Genomic DNA, 25467 nt, shown 5'->3' with positions numbered 1-25467 from the left:
CAACTGGAATGGAACGCAGCATAACCGTGTACCCTGACTAAACGAAATTTATTGCAAGCAAAATTGCAAATATTATTTGATAGATTTTTTGAGACCTCCTTGGTAGATTCATATGAAAAATTATGATTTTTTTAATGTCTGTTTGGGAGACGTTCATTTCACAAAATAGTCATGCTGCAGTTCAAATTAGGCTTACTTGAGCATTAAGTGTCGTTTCAAGTTCTGGCTTTTGTGCGTGGACATGTTTTTAAAATGTCAATTGGTATTACTAGTTAGCTGCAACATAATGTATGATGCCCAAAGGCATAGGGTGTCTTATTCATTGTGAAACTGTGTTTTCTTAATGGTATGAATCACACTGAAGGCCTAGGATGTAAATGCACAGCCCGCCACTGCCTGAGAATGTGCATGCGCATTAGCTATACAAGCCTAAAAAATTAGTATTTTTTTTTCGTAATCTGAGGTAAAGCAGCACAATTTATGATACCAGTGTTGTCAGAATTTACTGCTGATTTGAAATGTCTTTTTATTGATTCATATGCACATGACAGTGAAAAACAACACATATATAAAGAATCAACATTTTACATTTAAACCCCACTAATACAAACCTGCGTGAAGTTGGCCCCCCACCCAATGCAAAATGTCGGCAAAATAGTCTCAATCGTTTGTGCTCCGTTTGTGCTGTAAAAATTTGTTTGTGCTGCTTCGGTTTTTTAGATATTAAAATAATATTTATAGGTCATTCTGAGATCACTCAGCCCCCCACATGCTCCAAATTCACCCCAAATAGTCTCGTTTGTTTGTGCTGGTTTGTGCCGGTAAAAGTTTCATTTATGCTGCTTCGGTTTTTAAAGTATTAGACGTTGAATTATAGGCGATGACATCACCAGCCCCCCCACATGCTTTAAATTCACCCAAAATAAGCTCAATCGTTTGTGCTTCATTTGTGCTGGTTTGTGCCAATAAAAGTTTCGTTTTTGCGACTGTCTTTTTTTTTTTTTTTAACAATACAGTTTAAGTAACACGGTAAGATCCAAATGGCAAACCAAATCACATAAATAGTTGCATTCACTTAACTGTTACCTATCCACTGTGCGTTTTCAACTTTTAACGGACACAGCGGATCACAGGATGTGTGGAATGTAACACAAACTCAAAGGTAAGTGTTTTTACTTGTTACTGTATGTAGTTATGTGAATAACAGTAGTTATATTAACATTGTCATAAATACAGGCACCATAATCTGTTTGGTGTAGCTCTGTGTTTATACATACATAGGCTGTGTGTGTGTGTGTGTGTGTGTGTGTGTGTGTGTGTGTGTGTGTGTGTGTGTGTGTGTGTGTGTGGGCCTATACAGTACAGGTCAAAAGTTTGTAAACATTAAGATTTTTAAATGTTTTTGAAAGAAATCTCTTAATCTCACCAAGGCTGTTTTTATTTGATAAAAAAAAATACAGTAAAAACAGTAATATTGTGAAACTATACACTTTAAAATAGCTGTTTTAATATCATTTAAAATGTAATTTTATTTCTGTGATGTCAAAGCTGAATGTTCAGCATCATTACTCCAGTCTTCAATGGTTTGTTTGTTTTTAATTTAGTTTTTGTTTTTCTTTATTTTACTTGTATTGTTTATTTTACAGATTATACTGTATATTATTTTTTTCTATTTGTAGTCTATATATGCTCTATATTTTATACTATGTGTTGGAATGACTATTGTCATGTTCATTGTTTGTAATTTGACTGGCATAATAATAAAAAACTCCAGTCTTCAATGTCACATGATCCTTCAGAAATCATAGTAAAATGTTGATATTGTGCTCAACTATTATCAATTATTATTGGTGCTCAATTAAGATTGGTTCTTATTTTATCAGTGTTGAAAACCATTTTTGCATGCTTAATATTTTTGTGGAAACCGTGATACATTTTTGTGTGGATTCTTTGATGAATAGAAAGGTAAAAAGAACAGCATTTCAAATCAAATCACTTTTATTGTCACACAGCCATATACACAAGTGCAATGGTGTGTGAAATTCTTGGGTGCAGTTCCGATCAACATAGCAGTCGTGACAGTGATGAGACATATACCAATTTACAATAACATCAAATTAACACAGCACAATTTAAACATCTGATACACAATTACACACAACACAATATACAAATAATAACATACACTGTACAGTATACAATACACACAATATAGATGCACATTATTCAATAGAAAAAGTATATATAGAATGTACAGTAGGTTGTATTGTACTGTATTGACATTCAGGCTGTCGGTTGATAGTAAGTTGTTAAGAGAGAATATAATATAATAATAATATAATTTATGACAGTCCGGTGTGAGAAATAAGAGTAAGAGTAATAAAGTGGAGTGCTGATGTATTTTGATCGTGAGAGATCAAGAGTTCAAAAGTCTGATTGCGTGGGGGAAGAAGCTATCATGGAGTCGGCTGGTGCAGGTCCTGATGCTGCGATACCGCCTGCCTGATGGTAGCAGTGAGAACAGCCCATGGCTCAGGTGGCTGGAGTCTCTGATGATCCTCTGAGCTTTTTTCACACACCACCTGGTATATACACTATATTGCCAAAAGTATTCGCTCATCTGCCTTTAGACGCATATGAACTTAAGTGACATCCCATTCTTAATCCATAGGGTTTAATATGACGTCGGCCCACCCTTTGCAGCTATAACAGCTTCAACTCTTCTGGGAAGGCTTTCCACAAGATTTAAGAGTGTGTTTATGGGAATTTTTGACCATTCTTCCAGAAGCGCATTTGTGAAGTCAGACACTGATGTTGGACGAGAAGGCCTGGCTCGCAGTCTTCGCTCTAATTCATCCCAAAGGTGCTCTATCAGGTTGAGGTCAGGACTCTGTGCAGGCCAGTCAAGTTCTTCCACACCAAACTCGCTCATCCATGTCTTTATGGACCTTGCTTTGTGCACTGGTGCGCAGTCATGTTGGAACAGGAAGGGGCCATCTCCAAACTGTTCCCACAAAGGTATGCTGAAGCATTCAGAGTTCCTTTCACTGGAACTAAGGGGCCAAGCCCAGCTCCTGAAAAACAACCCCACACCATAATCCCCCCTCCACCAAACTTCACAGTTGGCACAATGCAGTCAGACAAGTACCATTCTCCTGGCAACCGCCAAACCCAGACTCGTCCATCAGATTGCCAGATGGAGAAGCGTGATTCGTCACTCCAGAGAATGCGTCTCCACTGCTCTAGAGTCCAGTGGCGGTGTGCTTTACACCACTGCATCTGACGCTTTGCATTGCACTTGATGTATGGCTTGGATGCAGTTGCTCGGCCATGGAAACCCATTCCATGAAGCTCTCTACGCACTGTTCTTGAGCTAATCTGAAGGCCACATGAACTTTGGAGGTCTGTAGCGATTGACTCTGCAGAAAGTTGGCGACCTCTGCGCACTATGCGCCTCAGCATCCGCTGACCCCGCTCTGTCATTTTACGTGATTACGAATTGCTGTCATTCCCAATCGCTTCCACTTTGTTATAATACCACTGACAGTTGACTGTGGAATATTTAGTAGCGAGGACATTTCATGACTGGACTTGTTGCACAGGTGGCATCCTATCACAGTACCATGCTGGAATTCACTGAGCTCCTGAGAGCGGCCCATTCTTTCACAAATGTTTGTAGAAGCAGTCTGCATGCCTAGGTGCTTCATTTTATACACCTGTGGCCATGGAAGTGATTGGAACACCTGAATTCAATTATTTGGATGGGTGAGCGAATACTTTTGGCAATATAGTGTATGTCCTGGAGGGAGGGAAGCTCACCTCCGATGATGTGTCTGGCAGTTCGCACCACCCTTTGCAGTGCTTTGCAGTTGTGGGCTGTGCTATTGCCGTACCAGGCGGAGATGCAGCCAGTCAGGATGCTCTCTACAGTGCAGGTGTAGAACCGTGTGAGGATGTGGCGGTTCATTCCAAACTTCCTCAGCCATCTCAGGAAGAAGAGGCGCTGATGAGCCTTCTTCACAACGACTTCAGTGTGGATGGACCATGTGAGTTCCTCAGTGATGTGGACACCCAGGAACTTGAAGCTGCTGACTCTCTCCACTGGTGCTCCATTGATGGTGATGGGACTGTGTTCTCTGTCTTTTCTTCTGAAGCTCCTTTGTCTTACTAACGTTGAGGGAGAGGTTGTGCTCCTGACACCAGTGTCACCACCTCCTCTCTGTAGGCTGTTTCATCATTGTCAGTGATCAGACCTAACACCGTTGTGTCATCAGCAAACTTAATGATGGCATTGGAGCTATGTGTTGCCACACAGTCATGTGTGTACAAGGAATACAAGAGTGGGCTGAGAACACAGTCCTGTGGGGCTCCAGTGTAGAGGGTCAGTGATGAGATGTTGCTGCCTATTCTAACCACCTGGCGTCTGCTTGACAGGAAGTCCAGGATCCAGCTGCACAGCGAGCTGTTTAAGCCCAGAGCCCGGAGTTTCTCATCAAGCTTGGAGGGCACTATGGTGTTGAATGCTGAGCTGTAGTCTACAAACAACTTTCTCACAAGTGTTCTTTTTTCCAGGTGGGAGAGAGCAGTGTGTAGTGTAGATGCAATGGCATCATCAGTGGAGCGGTTGTTGCGGTAAGCAAACTGCAATGGGTCGAGAGAGGCAGCACAGAGCAGATGTAATCTCTGATTAGTCTATCAAAGCATTTGCTGATGATGGGGGTCAGAGCAACAGGATGCCAGTCATTTAAGCAAGTAATTTTTGATTGCTTTGGAACAGGCACAATGGTGGACATTTTAAAGCATGTGGGGACTACAGACAAAGAGAGGGAAAGGTTGAAAATGTCCGTAAAAACACCAGCCAGCTGGTTCGCGCACGCTCTGATGACGCGGCCCGGAATGACGGAGAGAGGCAGCGGTGTTCATGGCGGAGTTTTTATTCCCTTTAAAGTCCGTGATGATGTTAATTCCCTGCCACATGCTTCTAGAGTTGGTGGTGTTAAACTGTTCTTCAATCTTGTCCCTGTACTGGCGTTTTGCTGTTCTGATCTTTCTGATCTTTCTGATCTTTTCAGAGGGCATAACTGGCTTGTTTGTGCTCCTCTGCGTTCCCGGAATTAAAAGCGGCGGTCCGCACATTAAGTGCCGCGCGAACATCGCTATTAATCCATGGCTTCTGGTTCGGATAGATCCGTGTTCTGGTCGGAACGACGTCCTCTACACACTTTCTGATGAAACACATTACACTATCAGCGTAAAGCTCAATGTCGTCATCAGAGGCGGACCGGAACATCTCCCAGTCCATGTGATGAAAACAGTCTTGTAGCGTAGAGTCTGATTGGTCTGACAAGCACTGGATCGTTCTGAGAGTGGGTGCTTCCTGTTTCAGTTTCTGCCTGTAAGCGGGCAGGAGCAGAATGGAAGAGTGGTCTGATTTGCCAAATGGTGGGTGGGGTAGGGATTTGTAGCCATCTCGGTAGGGAGAGTAGCAATGGTCCAAAACCCGGTCCCCTCGTGTGTTGAAACTAATGTGCTGGTGGTATTTTGGTGCGACTAATTTGAAACTGGCTTTATTAAAGTCCCTCGGTGCGTGGTTTCCTGCTTGCTTATAATCCTGTACAGTTCCTTGAGTGCCCGGTCTGTGTCGGCTTGTGGGGGGATGTACACAGCAGTGATAATGACCGCTGTGAATTCCCTAGGTAGCCAGAATGGTCGACACAGAAGCATGAGAAATTCCAGATCAGGAGAGCAGAAAGACTTGATAGAATGTACATTCCTCTGATCACACCAGGATTTGTTGATCATAAAACATACACCACCACCTCTGCTTTTACCTGAGAGATCTTTCGCTCTGTCCGCTCGGTGCACGGAGTACCCCGCGGGTTCAATGGCTGAGTCTGGAATCTCCGCAGACATCCAAGTTTCCGTAAGGCAGATAATGCAGCATTCTCTCATTGGAAAGAGTAGGCCTAACCCACCATTGTCAACCGGCCTATGTAACTTATTGAAATTTAACCTGGAGTGCTTACCATTCCAAATAAAGGACTTCGCTATGCTATCAAATTGCTTGAAATAAGAGAGGGGGACATCTACAGGGAGAGACTGAAGCAGGTAGTTGAATTTTGGAATACAATTCATTTGAATAACATTAACCTTCCCAATCATCGATAAATGTAATGAAGCCCACCTGCCCACATCGCTTGAAAACCTTTTTATTAAAGAGTCAAAATGAACTCTAACTAAATCAGACAAATTTGCTGGGAATAAAATCCCCAAATACTTAATGCCCTGTTTGGGTCACTGGAAGACGCCCGGCTGGAAAGCCGTTACTGGACAGTACGCTGTCAGAGCCAAAGCTTCGGATTTAGACCAATTGACTTTGTATCCTGAGAACTTGGAAAAGGAATTAATAATTCTGGCAAGGCATAGATCTAGTAGGTTCAGAGACAAATAATAAAATATAATCTGCGTAAAACAGAAGCTTATGTGCCACACCTCCCGCAACCACCCCTGGAAAATCATCCTCCTTTCTTATCGCGGCTGCTAATGGTTCCAGGGCAAGACAGAACAATAATGGGGAAAGAGGGCAGCCCTGCCGAGTGCCCCTATCCAGAGTAAAATAATCCATTTGTTTGTACCGCTGCTACAGGGTGTCTATAAAGTAACTTAATCCAGTCAATAAATGTACTCCCGAACCCATACATTTCCAAAATCTTAAAAAGATAATCCCATTCTACCATATCAAACGTCTTTTCGGCGTCAAGTGAGATGGCAGCGATCGGAGATTGATTATTCGCTACTGACCACATGATATTGATGAGATGTTATCAGAAGAGCTACGGCCCCGAATAAATCCCACTTGATCTATATGAATGAGAGATGTCATAACCTTACTTAATCGGTTAGCCAACATTTTTGACAATATTTTTACATCTAGTTGGATCAGGGAGATTGGACGGTAACTTTTACACTCGCTTGGATCTTTGTCCTTTTTAAGAATCGGACTGATCCAGGCTTGTGTCATGGTTGGAGGAAGCTTTCCATTCTTTAATGATTCAGTATAAACTTCTAACAAAAGTGGAGCCAGTTCTGTAGCATAAGATCTAAAAAATTCTGTGGCAAAACCATCTGGCCCCCGGAGCCTTGCCAGTAGGTAGGGACTTAATTACCTCGTCAAGTTCCTCCAAGGTTATCTCAGAATCAAGAGTTTTTTTTGCTCAATCGTTAGTTTAGGAAGATCTAATGGTTCCACAAAGTTTCTAATATATTCATCAGTAGACGAAGACGTGGAACTATAAAGATCAATATAGAATTCTTTAAAGGCATTATTAATATCAATGGCTGAGGCAAATATTTCACCACCAACAGATTTCACTGAGGGAATGGTAGAAAAAGACTATCTCTGCTTTATATATCTAGCCAAAAGCTTCCCTGCTTTGTCACCCGACTCAAAGTATGACTGTCTTGCTCTGAATAGCCAAACCTCCACTTTCCGCAGCAAAATATTATTTTATATATATATTTCAATCGGGTCAATTCTCTGAGGCCATCAGCTGACATACAGTGCTTCAGCTCTGCCTCTGCACTTTTAATATTTCCTTCCAACTCCACGAGTTCTTGTGCTTTGGATTTTTTGATGAATGAGGCATACTGTATGATCTGACCCCTAAGAACTGCCTTAAGTGCCTCCCAAGCCATGCCCACAGAGGATACTGAGGACCAGTTGGTCTCCATATAAACACTGATTTCAGTCTTTAACATTTGTTGGAAATCAGGATTTTGCAAAAGGGACACATTAAGGCACCAACTATATGATTTCTTTTTCTCTATATGTGGTATTACCTCTAAACTCACCAGGGCGTGATCTGACACTAAAATGTTTCCAGTTGAGCAATCCACAACAGATGAAATGAGGGATTTAGATATTTAAAAAAAAAAAAAAAAAAAAATCTTTTCTAGAATAAATCTTATGGACTGATGCAAAAAAGTCTCAATATCCATAAGACCAAGATTTTTATCTTGATTCACATCCTGTGAAGCGTCAATGTTGCTCTAGGGGGTTTACACTTTGCTTCACTGTGATCAAGGACTGAGTCCATCAAAAGATTAAAGTGTCCTCCCAATATCATATCATGAGGGGTGCCAGCGGTTTGCAACATCCCTTCAAGATCTATAAAAAGGCCCTGATTATCAGCGTTAGGTGTGTAAATATTAGCCAAAATCAACCTTTGCCCTTGAATTTCAGCTAAAACAATAATGAATAATTTATCTTTAGTCTGTTTGAGACATTTGAATTGTAGATGTTTATTTACCAATATAATGACTCCCTTGGTCCTACTTGAGCCAGCTCTAAAGAAAAATATGTCCACCCCATATCTTCCCAAATTTTTCAGCTTCCTGTGGGGAAAGATGTGTTTCTTCAAGAAACACTATATCATATTTCTTACGTTTAAGAAAATAAATAACCTTCCTTCCTTTTTATGGGGTGCCCCAACCCATTCACATTCCATGTGGAGAGAGATAGCATACTCGTATTAACATTTGACATTTTGATATAATAGAAAAAATAAATTGTGTGTCAAAAACAAGATTATACAGACCACATTCCCCATTAGTGAAACAATCAAACCCCGAACTTCCCCCCGAACAAAACAAACAGAAAAAAGAACAACGTGCGCATTAACCCCACGCACGATGGCGCCAACCGGCGACAATCCCTCTAAACTCAAAAGGTCCATGTACGCCCACGAGCCCCCATGACAACTTTGCCATCTGATTGCACAATTTTGCCAGAAAATACTCTGTAAAATAAACCCAGTCAGTATGAAGAATGAACACAAAGAATGTGTAGATTCATTCACAGAACTGTCTCAAAGGTGTGATCTTCCACAAAACAAATTCCAGCTGATATAAAACCGTTCAAATTCCTCGGACAGACAAACGAATATTCATTGAGCTAGCTGTTAAGTTCATCGGATGACTTAATCATTCCAATGTCCCGTAAAAAAAAAAAAACTCAACACAAACTACAGCCAGCAGGAGGAATAAGCACGAAGAACAAACAGATTTATCCACAGCTTTCCAAAGGAGTGTTATTCAATAGAACAAGCTCCAGCCACTAGGAGGAACCAACACAAAAAGAAACAAAACCGGCATCACGGTTCCCCGGATGGTCGAGTCAATTCACTCAGAGGCCGCATAAAAGTATATACCATGACTTACACAATCCGTCAACTTTATAAAAGACATCCTTTGTGTGAGCATGTAGATATTTTGCGGTCATCTGTAGTGTCCACTCTCAAACTGGCTGGGAACTTCAATGCAAAAGTAATGTTTCATCAATGCAAAAGCTTCTTTAAGGAAAGTGTTATTCACAAAACAAGCTCCAGCCACACGGCGGAGCCAACGCAAAAAACACAATGTCGCCCAGCTTCCTCAAGAGTAAATACAGCGAGTCGACCCACACACATCCAATGGTTTACTCACCCAGTGTTTCAATAAAGACATTGCCTGATTGGGACATGTAAATACTTTGCGACCGACCTTCGTTTCTATTCTCAGTTTGGCTGGAAACATCAGAGCAAACGAGATCTTTCGCCAATGTAAGAGTTTCTTACATTCCTTGAACCGATCGCGTTTCTCTCTTGTCGAGTTCGCAAAGTCCGGGAACAAGAAAATATTATGGTTCTTCCAAGAAAGCTTCCCTTTGCTCCTCGCCTGGCGCAACACAAGATCTTTATCGGATCTCAGATATCTGGCCAGAATCGGTCGGGGCCTGTCTCCCTCAGCAAATCTATGAGCTGGGACTCTGTGTGATCGCTCGATTTCCAGCTTGTGGCCTTATGTCGAGCAGACTTGGGAAGAGCTCGTCTAGGAATTTGACCATATCTCTGCCCTCCTCATGCTCAGGAATTCCAACAATTCGAACATTATTCGTGCGGCTTCTATTCTCAAGATCTTCAAGCTTTTCAAGGAGACGTTCCAAATCAACTTTGGTCGCAGGCAGATTAGCGGTTAATTTCCTCTCCGAAGTTTCCAGACAATCGATTCGACTCTCAACATCAGTCACTCTTGTAACTAACTCAGAGAATTTTATTTCCATCACCGTAATCGATCGACGTATTACAGCGAGATCCTCCAAGTCAGCAAGAACCTTCGTCAACATCACCGACATGTTGGACAACTGACGATGGATCTCCTCTCCCGCCACGTCATCTAAATCGAGTCCCCGGTCTGTAGGCCTGTTGGGGCTTTCATCCTGAACACGTAAGTGTCTTTTAATGTCTCCAGAGCCTGAGGATTTTGACTTCTTCGCCATGTTTTGCATCAAAGAGCAATTGTGTAACTGGGTGTATCAAATTCACCAGATTATAACATGAAAATAATTGAAAATTTAGCAAAGTGCGCAGAGCTCGTCGCTTAGACGTCTGCTTCTTGCATGGCGTCATGTGACCCCCTCAAATGTTGTCTTTGGTTGTAATCTTAACCAACCATTTTTGAAATTCGGTCTTTCCCCATTCTGTTTATAGGAGCTGCACTTTCATGAGTAGAAATAGCCTCCTGGGAGCATTCCAAAGATGGCCACCAGTAGACTGACTTGCTAGAAAGACATTGATTGAACTTTAATACATGGAATGGATTGGGGGGACTGAATTTAGAAAAAAAAAAAAAAAGCGAGATCATATACGGTCATTCTTAAAAAAATAAAAAAAAAAAAATGAAACAATGTTTACTTAAGGCTGTATCCACTGGCAAAGTACAGTCCTCTCAATGGGAATCTGCCTGATTGGGTACAGTATTTCATGCAGTGGATTTCAGGTAGTGAAGAATTTCCCCTTGCGGATTTCAAGATTGGTGACCAATAGGAAGTTTCTTGATTTGGAAGTGACCTCTGTGTGCTTGGCAATTAGGCTTTGCTGGTTTGACATGCGCTCAGTGTCTGCCCACACCACCTTTGCCCATGAAATTCCACCGTGCATAGGTAAATGTGACAGCGCATTCAATTTAAAAACACCAGTGAAACATGTAGGGGAAGTGACCCAGTTAAGCCCACCTAAATCTAAGTTTTACATGCTTTCTTATATAAATGTTAACAGCCTTCCAATAAAATTAGAATTAAATCAAAGATTAATCTATCATCTAAACACTTGTGTTAAGTTTTGTGATAAACTGACAACATTAAGTTACTTTATTTAACTGCAAACATGAAAAGTCTGGAGTGGGCTTATGAGGAACATGTGTACCATTTAAGCCCACATGTGTTCTTAATAAGCCCACTATGCTTTTAAAAATGTAAATGCTTCACATTTTACTAAAACACCTCAATTTTGATTATTTTTGAAAATTTAGACTCAAACATCATAACCAGTTAATTAAACCTTTAAATTCTAAATCTGGCAGTCCTTATAATTTTGTCCTCTGTCTTTTCATTTTTCTCCCTGCAATGAAAACAGATTCAATATGTAGCATTGACAAGGAGTTCAGTTTAATATGAGGTTCAATGGTTTATTTGCTCAGTGGGCTTATTAGGAACAATAGGGGTCATTTGTAAAAGTAGAGTCAAGGTAAAAGTTTAATATTTTCATTAATAAAAAACACTTACAACAGAGCATGTTTGTTATTGTTGTTTAAACAAATAAAATAATTATTCTGCTTTGAGGAAACAGGATTTCAAAGGCACTGTTCCTTATAAGCCAACATGAAAACATATTTCTGGATTATAATTACAGACAGAGCATTAAATCTTGTTTGAGCTCAAGAGGCTTCTTAAATATTTTCATTTAATCCATTTATCAGCAGTTTTTATTCATTTATTTTCTTTTACTGCATCTATCTTTGTGAGCATCACTCAGGCAGTGTCCTGCAGTAACTCCAGAAACAAAAAAATGAAATCCATCTTTTCAAATACATAGTATTGCTTTTTAATACAAAGATAATAAATATCAAGTATCATTTGGTTTATTAATGTCTTAATTTTTTTTTTTTTTATCATAATTCACCTGGTTTGTTCATCTGATTCCAGAAAAATAGCTTTTTTTGAGGCCATTAAAAGCTGAAGTTTTGCAGCAACTTCCAATATGGCGCCGAACAGTGGTAGGACATGTTGCCAAATAACTCAAGAACGAAACATTTGATTGGCTCCAAATAAAAAGTAAAATGACACCAACAAATGTGTGCATTTCCTCTGCAACATTTTTTTTTCTCTTTCTTTCTGTCTTTTTTATATTTAAAAATAAAACAGTAAGTGGGCTTACATGGTACGTGGCCTTAATTGGTTCACTTTCCCATTTTTTACATTTATTATTTACATTGATACATTTAACTTGGTTAAATAGGCTAAAGGGAGTGTGTTCAATATCATATTACTTATTTATTTTTTATCAAAATTGGTATCGAGAATTGTGAAATTTTTGTGGTATTGGTACCGACTACTGAAATTTTGGTATCATGACAGCCCTATTAGAAAGAGATGCCTTTTGTCTCCTATTGAAGTCATGTTTTCCCATCTACTACCAATTGAAAGAGTTACTCACATTTGAGTCCTCTTGAGAAGAATCAAACTCAATCCTCTTTCAGTTGGCCTAAAATTGACCACCCGCAGGCTGTTTTCTTAAATATGATTGAAAACAATGTTGTTATTTTTCAATTCTGTATTTGTGATTGTGCATGTTGTGTTTGTGTTTTTTTTTGTCTCCTGCAGTTGTACAGAGATGGAGCATGAGGTGGCGTGTCTGGACATTACTCCTCTGGGTGACTGCGCAGGTGAGTCTAGCATCTGCGCGGTTGGGCTCTGGACAGACATCTCAGCTCGTCTGCTCAAGTTACCCTGCTTCAGCACGCTGCATAAAGAGATGCTGGGAGGAGGTGAGATTTCACATTTGTCCCACCAGAGAATAAATTCTGCAAACAGTGCAGGCTGTTACAAAATTTCTGCTTTTATAAATGTAGTATAATATTGTCTGCTTTATCCACCACGGGCCTGTACCGCAAAGCTTGATGAACAAACTCTGATTAATTGGATTGGTTTCAAGTTGACAAAAGCAAACTAATCCAACCCAGTTTAAATGATACCACAACACTCAATATAAACCTTCTCTGTCAACTTAGAATTTGATCCTGAGTTTAGGATTAGTTCACGAGTGCGTGCACATAAATAGCTGCTTTTCCACTATCAGGCCAGGGCTATCAACTGGCCAGCCAGGGTCAATACAGGGCTCCAGACTAAATAAAATTACTTAGGAGCCATTGGCTCCTAAACTGAAACATTAAGGAGCCAAATGGCTGTTTTTAGTAGCCAAATCAGATTTTCCCGATTTAGATTTTTGTTCAGAAACAAGATAGAAAGCAGAAGAAAAGGAAGACAGCTGATAACCCATTAATCTGAGGTTTAATAAACAGAATATATATAGTTAAGATAAGTTTGCATTCCCTTTTGTCTCATCATTGTTCACACCCCTTTCATAATTTATATAAATATAAGAGATAAAATATTTTTTTTTATTTAGTACTGCTCTTTGGAGTCTACATTACAGATATTAACATATAGTAATGTGTTGTCTTTTTGAGCATCAATGAATGTTTGCACCTTGTGTAATAGTTGTGTACAAGTCCCTCAGTAAACCTTTTTCACACTCCGGGTTTTGGAACGTGGAAGTAAATGTTTGCAGGGTAAACTTCGACAGCGGTGAATGGGAGATCACAGCAAATCTTATTTTCACTTACCCGTTTGCTCCATGACCAAAAGAAAAAATCCACTATTACATTTGAATGACTTTCCAGAAGAAAAAAAAATAGAGAGCAGTGGATAAAGACAGTCAGATGGGAGAAGATGACAAATGTACTGTCACTCTCTCAGCAGCTGTAATAGAAACAAGCACTCTGGAAGACATTTTTAACAAAGTCAAACCGAACGCAATTTTAGAGTTTTTAGGAAAAATTGATTTCGAAAACCTTTTATAGAATTCCTTACACATTTATCGCCATGGAAATAGCCATAGAAGCTGGCATGGCTTTAAAAACAAACAAACTGTAATAGAAACATCCTTGCAGCTGTGGTAATTAATTTTTTTTTAAACTAATTCCAGGGTAATCTAACACAAAGCATAATGTTATAAACTTACGCTCAGTATTTAAAAAAATGATCATATATTGCTAAATAAGGTGGAAACGCATCATCACAGTCTGTGAAAAATGTCTTTTGTCCTAAGTGTCTAAAGCTTGATTATATACAGTGCATCCGGAAAGTATTCACAGCGCTTCACTTTTTCCACATTTTGTTATGTTACAGCCTTATTCCAAAATGGATTAAATTCATTATTTTCCTCAAAATTCTACAAACGATACCCCATAATGACAACGTGAAAGAAGTTTGTTTGAAATCTTTGCAAATGTATTAAAAATAAAAAACGAAAAAAAAAATCGCATGTACATAATTATTCACAGCCTTTGCTCAATACTTTGTTGAAGCACCTTTGGCACCAATTACAGCCTCAAGTCTTTTTGAGTATGATGTTACAAGCTTGGCACACCTATTTTTGGGCAGTTTCTCCCATTCTTCTTTGCAGGACCTCTCAAGCTCCATCAGGTGAGCGTCAGTGCACAGCCATTTTCAGATCTCTCCAGAGATGTTCAATCGGGTTCAAGTCTGGGCTCTGGCTGGGCCGCTCAAGGACATTCACAGAGTTGTCCCGTAGCCACTCCTTTGTTATCTTGGCTGTGTGCTTAGGGTCGTTGTTGGAAGATGCACTTTCGCCCCAGTCTGAGGTCCAGAGCACTCTGGAGCAGGTTTTCATCAAGGATGTCTCTGTACATTGCTGCATTCATCTTTCCCTCGATCCTGACTAGTCTCCCAGTTCCTGCTGCTGAAAAACATCCCCACAGCATGATGCTGCCACCACCATGCTTCACTGTAGGGATGGTATTGGCCAGGTGATGAGCGGTGCCTGGTTTCCTCCAGGCATGACGCTTGCCATTCAGGCCAAAGAGTTCAATCTTTGTTTGTCATGGTCTGAGAGTCCTTCAGGTGCCTTTTGGCAAACTCCAGGTGGGCTGTCATGTGCCTTTTACTGAGGAGTGGCTTTCGTCTGGCCACTCTACCATACAGGCCTGATTGATGGTTGTTCTTCTGGAAGGTTCTCCTCTCTCCACAGAGAAATGCTGGAGCTCTGTCAGAGTGACCATCGGGTTCTTGGTCACCTCCCTGACTAAGGCCCTTCTCCCCCGATCGCTCAGTTTGGCCGGGCGGCCAGCTCTAGGAAGAGTTCTGGTGGTTCCAAACTTCTTCCATTTACGGATGATGGAGGCCACTGTGCTCATTGGGACCTTCAATGCTGCAGAAATTTTTCTGTATCCTTCCCCAGATCTGTGCCTCGATACAATCCTGTCTCGGAGGTCTACAGACATGGCTTGGTTTGTGCTCTGACATGCACTGTTAACTGTGGGACCTTATATAGACAGGTGTGTGCCTTTCCAAATCATGTCCAATCAACTGAATTTACCACAGGTGGACTCCAATCAAGTTGTAGAAACATCTCAAGGATGATCAGTGGAAACAGGATGCACCTGAGCTCAATTTTGAGTGTCATGGCAAAGGCTGTGAATACTTATGTTCATGTGATTTTTTTTTTTTTTTTTTTTCGTTTTTTATTTTTAATAAATTTGCAAAGATTTCAAACAAACTTCTTTCATGTTGTCATTATGGGGTATTGTTTGTAGAATTTTGAGGAAAATAATGAATTTAATCCATTTTGGAATAAGGCTATAACATAACAAAATGTGGAAAAAGTGAAGCACTGTGAATACTTTCCGGATGCACTGTATACAGGGTTCCCGTGGATCCTTAAAGTCTTAAAAGGCATTGAATTCATTAATCTAAAAATAAGGCCTTAATTGGTATTAAAATGACTTAATCTTTCAAAAGTCTTAAAAATGCTAAGGCATGGGAACTAGGATTTTATGAATAGTTTTTTTCCTGACATTGCAATTTAAAATCTCAAAATAATTGGTAATATAATTTTTTAAAAAAATATAATTTACCAAATGTGTCTCACATTAACGTCGCGCAGATCAGGATAGCGGAACCAACAACACTCATATTTTGAGTTTGCGGCCAGGATGCTCAGAGCAGATGCACTGTCTCCTTGCTAGCGACGACATGGGGATGTGCAAATTCAATGAAAACTGGCTATTCAACCAAGATTTCGTGGCATGTCTGAAACCGGTACCAGGCAATGTGTACGAGGCACAGTGTATTTTGTGCAGGAAGTGTTTCAAACGGCACGATGGGAATCAAGGCTGTGGAATCCCACATGTAGAGTGAGAATCAGAAAGCTGCCAAGTCAACCCGCCAACAGACGGCAGGTATTTCCCAGTTCTGTTCCACCCTCGTCTCCACCATGCCTCTACCCCCATCTCCGATACCAGCAAAAGGGTAAGCAGCAACAGATCTCTGGATAACATTCAGGTGTACACTTACACTGAAAGCAGAGGTATTGTGGTGTCTGAACGCAATGACAAAACACCAATCATACAAGTCAAATGAGGGAGTTGAGACTTATTCTGACATATTTAGGTGACACGTTATTATTGGCTTTTTTAGTTGTGTATTTTGAATATACATTAAAGGCATACCGCCATTAAAGCGCATAACGAATACGAGAATTATAGTTCTCAGGCAATTGTGCCTTTTTACTGATGATTCATGATTGTTGTTTTATGTTATTGTTTTCCACTCTAGAAAGTGATATAAAAAAATTAAAAAAAATAAACATTTGAAGTAGATCATCTAACTTTTTCACTGGAGCAAAAAAAGTCATGTTTTATGTTACAATAAACATTTGGGCAAAATTGTCCCTAACCCTAAATATTTGATGTCGTTTTTTCTTCAATTTTGGCTATTTTAAAGTTGGTCTTAAATTTAATTCTGTGTGGCATTAAAAAAAGTCTTAAGTCTTAAATCTAACTTGCCTTAAGCTGTAGGAACCCAGTTTATAGTCAGTTGAAGACAGAAGTTTACATACACCTTAGCCAAATACATTTAAACTCAGTTTTTCACAATTCCTGATATTTAATCGTAGAAAACATTCCCCGTCTTAGGTCAGTTGGGATCACTAGTTTATTTTAAGAATGTGAATGATTTATTTCAGCTTTTATTTCTTTCATCACATTCCCAGTGGGTCAGAAGTTTACATAAACTTTGTTAGTATTTGATAGGATTGCCTTAAACAATTTAAACTTGGGTCAAACATTTTGGGTAGCCTTCCACAAGCTTCTCACAATAAGTTGCTGGAATTTTGGACCATTCCTCCAGACAGAACTGGTGTAACTGAGTCAGGTTTATAGGCCTCCTTGCTCGCACGTGCTTTTTCAGTTCTGCCCACAAATTTTCTGTCAGATTGAGGTCAGGGCTTTGTGATGGCCACTCCAATACCTAGACTTTGTTGTCCTTAAGCCAATTTGCCACAACTTTGGAGGTATGCTTGGGGTCATTGTCAATTTGGAAGACCCATTTGCGACCGAGCTTTAACTTCCTGACTGATGTCTTGAGATTTTGCTTCAATATATCCACATAATTTTCCATCATGATACCATCTATTTTGTGAAGTGCACCAGTCCCTCTTGCAGCAAAGCACCCCCAAAACATGATGCTGCCACCCCCATACTTCACGGTTGTGATGGTGTTCTTCGGCTTGCAAGCTTCACCTTTTTCCTCGCACAATACTTGTTGACCCCTCTCCAAACATAGCGCTTATGGTTGTGACCATAAAGCTCTATTTTGGTCTCGTCATTCCAAATTACAGTGTGCCAGAAGCTGTGAGGCATGTCAAGGTGTTGTCGGGCATATTGTAACCGGGCTTTTTTTGTGGCATTGGCTTCTTTCTGGCAACTCGACCATGCAGCTCATTTTTGTTCAAGTATTGTAGTATTGTGCTCCTTGAAACAACCACACCGTCTTTTTCCAGAGCAGCCTGTATTTCTCCTGAGGTTACCTGTGGGTTTTTCTCTGTATCCCGAAAAATTCTTCTGGCAGTTGTGGCTGAAATCTTTCTTGGTCTACCTGACCTTGGCTTGGTATCAAGAGATCCCTGAATTTTCCACTTTTTAATAAGTGATTGAACAGTACTGACTGGCATTTTCAAGGCTTTGGATATATTTTGATATCCTTTTCCATCTTTATAAAGTTCCATTACCTTGTTACGCAGGTCTTTTGACAGTTCTTTTCTGCTCCCCATGGCTCAGTATCTAGCCTGCTCAGTGCATCCATGTGAGAGCTAACAAACTCATTGTCTATTTATACACAGACACTAATTGCAATTTAAAAAGCCACAGGTGTGGATAGTTGTTTATTCATAGGCTATGTATGGATCCATATGTATGGATATGTACGAACCCTATATCAAGGTCAAGAACATAAATGTGAATTAAGTTGCTCTCCATATTTACTCAAAAACAGAGTTTGAATTGGGAAGCTTTTCATGAATTAGTTTGAACTGTTTGTTTTAATGAATCTCAATTCAACGACTTGCGCATCATTAAAATTGCTTATGGAAAGCTCCATGTGGAATATTTCATATTAAAATGTTTTGGTAAAACTATACAGTAAATATTGCTGTTTGTTTCTGCTTTGTACTATGTTGGAGTATAGTGTGGAAAACATGCCTTTATTAACTACTTTTTTACTTTTAAAACTCAGTTTTACATTATTGTAGTTTCTCAACAACTACATTCCTTGAGATGCATTTTAACATATTTCAATTGTTCTCCCTCTGTGCTCAGGTTTTTATATATAATTGAATTAAAACTGTCACTTTCTTTAGAAACATTTCTAAATTCTGTCCTTGTATAATTGATGAGTCCATTTGAAGTTTGTCTTTGAAATTCTGTTTCTAAGTTCAGACTTTAGGCTTATTCTGTGTTAAATCAACCACATTTCTGAAACTTCCCTGTCTGAAATTTTTTGATTTTATTACTTTTTCTGAAGAAAGATAAACAAATAATTATGAAAGCCAAAATATTAAAGCTGAAGTATGTAACTTTTTCCAGTTTTAAAATACTTCTGTCCCAGCTTAATATGCAGATACAACAATGAGTAATCCATTCATAGGATAATTTTCTTGAAAACTTTAAACACTGTCACTATGAAAATTCTCTGTTTGTTTGGAGCAACTCTCTTGGACCCGCCCCAACAATATTACTCAACCAGTGGTGTGAGTTTAGGGTGGGACTATCTCTTTTTTTGATCAATGGCAGATGAGTGGTTTTTCAGTTTTTCCTTTGAAAATTATATTTTTGCAATTCCATTCGGTTGCGCAGAAATGACATATTTCAGCTTTACCATGGATAAATATTTAGTAATCCATTATTTTCTAGATCCGTTATATCCATTATATCTTGCTTTTTGATAGTCCAAAAATACACTATTTGTACACTCTTCAGTTCATGCAATACCTAAATCAAATTTTTAGTTTGTCAGCATCTGCAAAGCTCTAGAATGCATCATTAGGGCTCTAAACACCAAAAGTGCTGAAACTCAACTGTATTTGTACTGTATTTTAGTATTATGCTTTTTTCTGACCTAAAAGTGTTTGGGTGTCAGAGACTGTAAATGGAAGAGATCCCATACTTGGTGGGATGGCCCTAAAACTGTGTTTTAACCAGATGTGATGAGCCACAGGGCATTCTCTCTTTGACTTGGTTTCTCTTTCTGCTACGTAGCGCCTGACAGCCCCGTCTACAAATGAACTTTCATGGGTCTAACATCCTCATAACAGTGTATTAAAGCTGTCAGCTCAATAGCTGGTCCAAAACAACTTGATTTTGGCCGAGGGTGTCACACCAGCCGACTGTTGTTCTTGAGGTCTCGGTCTCTTCAGTCAGAGCTGTCTCTCTCACACACACACACACACACACCCCCCGTTTCAGAATGGCAGAGGGGAGACATACTGGCTGGCTCCCTCTGATTTTCTCTCTGCTTCCCTGTCACATGCAGATTGGCAAAATAACAACATAAAGTAACTTTGTTCTGTGTGTGATTTGTATATGTATCCCCTTTGGTGCTTGCCATAGAGTGTCCATACACTGCTTCAGTGAGAAAAAGAATTCCGTTCAATCAACAGAATGTTCTGCGTTTTCTGTTTTTCTTTATTTTTATTTTTTTATTTATCATGATTTTAGTGAATGAATATCATGTTGTCGTGTCTCATTTAGTGTGGACAGACAGATTGCTTGTTGCTGAAATCTTATGTCTGGATAGGACACTAAGTCCTCCCCACTACTAGCCCCTCTGCATACACACATCCATCTTACACTAGGTGGTGCTATAATTAACAAAGTTACTTTTTCGCCAACACCTTTGGAACAGTATGGGCAAAAAAAAAAAAAAAAGTTTAGCCCAAGATGGACATTAAAGCCCAACACTTGTTTTAAAATGAATGGGTGAAATTGGAACACCCAATATGGCAGATGTAGAAAAGGAAGTCCCGCCTTTCAAGTAAAATAGCCAGTCACTTTTTAGATACAGACATCGCCTGTCAGTTAACTCGAACGCGCATGTGCGTTAGCCGGACCAGCCTGAAAAATAGCAGTTTTTTTTGTGTGGTCTGAGCTAAAGAAACACAATTTATGATTCCATTGTTGTCAGATTTTACTGCTGATTTGAAATGTTCTTTGATCGTAATCTTGACCAACCATTTTGGAGATTTCTGTGTTTCTCGATTCAAGTGGATAGGAGCTGTAATTTCATGCCGCTTGTATCCATAGAAAATGACTGCCTGCGGGTGTTCCAAAGATGGCCGCAGTGTGGACTGACTTGCCTTGAAAGGGACTTTGGATGCGTCTCAATCATCTCCTTAGTTCAGTAGTCAGGGCACGGTCTCGATCTCAAAATCGTTACAGTGCACTGAAAAGTTGCACCCTAAAAATTCACATAATGCACCGTAAAAACCAAGGAGCATCGTTGCTCACTATGTTCCTTTACCAGATGCGTCGGCATGTCTTTTGTCTACAAAGGCAAAGCCTTATTTTCTCTTTTAAAGAGATGTTGTTTGTAATGTCTTTCATCCATAATGACCACGAAATGGAAAGTCTTTTAAATAGGGGTCGACCGATATTGTTTTTTCAGGGCCGATAACGATTATTTGTAATCAAGATGACTGATAACCGATATTTTGGGCCGATATACATTTGCAGTAAAAATTAAAATTGTAGTGTCAAATTTTACACTAAAACAAATTCCAGCACAAAACGTCCTTTAAATGCCTATGAACGTGTTTAGTGAAATACTGCAAAACAGAACATTTCAATATTATATTTTTAAAAATACTGGAAAACAACATAACATATTTTTTTCAAAGCCTGTTTAGTCAAGTGAAAAAAGGGCAACGGGATTTTATTCACAACGGAGGAGAAAGATTAAACTCTAGCAAAGTTGACGATACGTTTGCTGAACCTCCTAACATTGATTAGCTAGCTACCACTATTAATGCCATCATCAGTTATAACATGTAAAAACACCAACTCATATGGGCGAGTACTCTGTTAAATCAGTCCTTATCTCTGCCACCCCGCATAATGCACTCCATTGCAGTAAAAGATAGCAGTAATGTTCATTGAGTTTATGCAGTGATATTTTTGTGTAACGTTGGTGCTAATATAACTAGAGATAGCTAACGTTCGTAGTATGGTAACAATTAATATTTAACCTTTATCACTTTTGCCCTTTTTTAAGCGGGGGATCCTGAAAAGTCGCTTACCAATGTCCTTTTTTCCTGCTAGTTTGCTACACATAAGTACAGGCATTTTCAGGTACCATAAGCCCCCCCCCCCCCCCCCCCAAAAATTTAAACTGGATATAGTCATCATTGAAATGGATTATAATGATTGTGATGTTTATTGCAACTTCAGTATATGCATTCTTACCTTTTGAAAACAGCTTGTCCTCTCAGTGATGCATCTTTCTCTCGCTGCTTTCCTCTTTCTAACCTCTCCCCCATGAATACGGAGTACGGTGTTGTTTGGCCATTTACTCGTGACATATAACCAGTCTGATAATACTGTGGCAGGACATAGAGCCAAACTAAAAGCAGTAACCTTTCAGAGAGGCGTAGACATCAGAGCCAACAGAGCGCATTTGAAAATGTATTTAATTGGCAATCAGAGCAGACAAAATAACGATTCCGATAATTAGAAAAATTAGGAATATCGGATCCGATTGTCGGCCAGGCCGATAATAGGTCGACCTCTACTTTTGAAGATGGTTAAAAATGCACTCCTTTTATATTTTATTTCTTTATTTGTCATGTATCTTTCATATAACTGTACATTTGAATATCAACAACGAAAATCCACAAATCCATAGATATACGTATTTCACAAATTCAAGAGCCACATGTTTCGCTTTTACTAAATAATAGGTTATTTTTGGACTCTTAAAAATCTAGATTTTGACTACTGTTTATGTGTGATTAAATTAAGGTCACGTTTCTCGTTGGTACTTTAGACCTTTTTCTTTGTGACCTACATTTGGTTTTTGACCTTTGAAAATTATTTAAAAAAAATAATAATAATAAGCAATCTGTATTGTCACAGGTGGGGATGCATTGTATACAGCCCATTTACACTACCAAATGGAATATATAATAGGCCACAGATGTTGCAATAACGGGGAAGAACCTTACACCTAAACTGCCCTTGACCCAACCCACTTGCACCTAGACTTAGCTTGCATGAAAATATAAAAACTTCATGGCCATGCCCATTGAATTTGCGCATATGACGAATCACATAGCGCTGTGCATAAGGCATAGTGCTCTTAAAAGAGGACCCATAATATTAAACTCGTGCTCTAATCCACAGTTGTCAAACTCAGTGCCCCATTTCATTAAATTAGCTTTTTTGTTAGTTTTTTTGTTACATTTTGTGATGTCTGTGTGTCTTGTAGAGATCATTCCTCGTTCAATCCTCATGACGACTTTTGAGGGCACTCATTATCTGCTGTGTGCTCTGGGAGACGGAGCACTCTTCTATTTCGGACTGGACATTCAAACAGGTTAAACAAACACACACACTCAAACACCCAACCACAATAAAAATCAACTTAGTTTCTCTAAACACTTTTGTGAAGATCTTTTATGAAATCAAAATGTACTTTCTTAATACATATTGCTGGTCTTACTGTAAACGATTCAACAGTGCACGTTATTCTTTTATGTGCAGGGTCTATCCATAATTGTTGAAAAGATTAATTGATTCAAAAGATTAATGTTTCTTGAATGTTGACAGAATTGTTCCATTTAGAGTTTGTTAGCACATCATAGTTTGTTTTCAGGACAGGGGACACAGTGTAATAATGCAGAAGCTTTTGCAGATCTAAGAGTGTGATTTTTTTTTTTTGTTTTTTTTTTTTTTTTTTTTTTTTTTTTCCTGTGCAGGAGTTTTAAGTGAACGTAAGAAGGTGACTCTTGGCACTCAGCCGACGGTTCTGCGCACCTTTCGCTCGCTTTCCACATCAAACGTGTTCGCCTGCTCAGACCGACCCACCGTCATCTATTCCAGCAACCACAAACTGGTATTCTCTAACGTCAACCTTAAAGAGGTGAACTACATGTGCCCGCTCAACTCTGAGGGATACCCTGACAGGTAAAACGACTCAAACTCACACCAAGAGCGACATTTTTTGATCTATGCATTTCTATGGGCCTGTTCAAACAAGCATTTTTTTGTTCTCACATTTGTTTGTCCAAAAAAAACTGTCCGATAAGATAGCTTTTGTGGTCAAATGTCTAGAATTGAAATTCTAGATGGATATTGAGCTTTTGATATTGTTGATCTCAGAGTACAGTCAACATATTAAAGATGAAATGGTGGTAAGTAGAGCAAAAATAACTGCTATGAAAAGCAATTGCTGACAAAATGGGAATGTTTAGTCTATTTATGAAATATTTATTTACCTAGTACCATTTTAATACAGCTAGCTTTTATTATTACAGTACTCTATTACTAAGCCACTGAAGCGAATGGAGTGTAAAATATGTGTACATCCGTTCTTCCGTAAATTCTCTTTGAATTGAATTAATTTAGAAATGATTAACACAAATTTGATCAATTAATAATTCTTTTTTTTTTTTTTTTAAATATGAATGTTAAAAGCTATTTCCCCCAAGTCGTCTTGACAGCACAACCAGCATAGGAAAAGAAACCTGCTGATGCACCAGATGTCACTGCATAGGGTCCAAAGGACAAATGTCTGAGTGCACCTCTTAAAGTGTCATTTACATGCTCATTGTGATGATGGGTTTTATTTTGCATTAAAGTGTGTAAAGGAGCAGAGTGCTTTAGCTTTTACTGTGAACACGTTTAGAATAAATTAAGTGTTTATGACTGTATTTTTGGAATCATAAGTGTAATTTTGTCCTGGTATTTCAGTTTGGCTCTGGCTAATAACAGCACTCTGACCATCGGCACCATTGATGAGATCCAGAAACTCCACATCAGAACTGTACCACTATACGAGTCACCCAAGTGAGTGTGTGTGTGGGGGGAGTGGGGGGAGGGTTTATAGAGGCTTTGGCTAGAATACATACAAGGGATGGATGTGATGTATTGATTCATGTAAAAGAAAATGCATGGCGTCAGATTAAATTAATCAGAGCTTGTTTTTGAAAAAGCCTCCGAACTCATGATCTTGAAAAAAAGATGGGTGTGAATTTACTAAAAACCACTTGCTTGTGGTATTTCAGCGCAAAACTCGGCATCTTATTCACTAACCACCTGCAATCAAGTTTATTCGCTGCAATCAGTGCAGAAATTGCACTATGTCTTAAGTATTTAAATTATGTCAATGTCATGCTTTTCCACACAAACAAGCCTCTTTTCTATGTAAAACAGATGACTTATAGGATTGCGCTTCAATTACAAAAATTGCCTGCCGCAATTTAGATGGCACTGTTACTGCCAGATGAAAGCAGGCATGTGACGAGGAGGAGGGTGTGGCCGGGCCGTGATGGAGCACGGGCGGCACTGAATCAGCTGATCAGCAGGAGAGCGAGATAAGGGGCAGCCGGAGACCCCGGTTCGAGAGAGAGACGCACGTGGCCGCGTTTTATGTTTTACGTTGAGTTTTACATTAAAACTTACGTTTACTGTTCAGCCGGTTCCCGCCTCCTCCTTGCCCATCCTTGAACTATTACAGTGGTGCCAAAACCCGAGAGGGGGGAGGGATGCGCTGTTGTGGAGTCCTCGCTGCTGCCGTATGCCTGGGGACAGAGGGGTCGCTGCCGAGAGCCGGAGTATCCGCTACTGTCTGCCGAGAAGGGGAGGTGCGGTTCCGTCCGCCAGGGGCTGGAGGATTCGCTGGCATCTGTCAGAGGGCGGAGAAGCGGTTGAGGACCGGGCGACAGCGTGTCCGGGAGCCGGCAAACAAGTTCTTCTCTTTCTCTCTCTGTGTCTCCCCGCTGACCTGTTCCCTCTCCCCAT

At 39.7% G+C, this 25467-nt stretch overlaps 1 protein-coding gene across 1 annotated transcript in view; it reads left to right on the top strand.

Annotated features, from left to right (window-relative positions):
* Positions 1-25467, top strand: part of LOC127456167 (DNA damage-binding protein 1-like) — a 79562-nt gene that overhangs the window by 22239 nt on the left and 31856 nt on the right. The window contains exons 14-17 of the mRNA XM_051724516.1: positions 12698-12861; positions 22934-23041; positions 23424-23631; positions 24418-24513. Of these exons, the coding sequence (XP_051580476.1) occupies positions 12698-12861; positions 22934-23041; positions 23424-23631; positions 24418-24513 (576 nt within the window). The remainder of the gene's footprint in view (positions 1-12697; positions 12862-22933; positions 23042-23423; positions 23632-24417; positions 24514-25467) is intronic.

Source organism: Myxocyprinus asiaticus, chromosome 18 (assembly GCF_019703515.2).
Source record: "Myxocyprinus asiaticus isolate MX2 ecotype Aquarium Trade chromosome 18, UBuf_Myxa_2, whole genome shotgun sequence".
NCBI lineage: Eukaryota > Metazoa > Chordata > Actinopteri > Cypriniformes > Catostomidae > Myxocyprinus > Myxocyprinus asiaticus.
The sequence above is the reverse complement of the archived record's forward strand: the minus strand, read 5'-3'. Positions and strand labels throughout refer to the sequence as shown.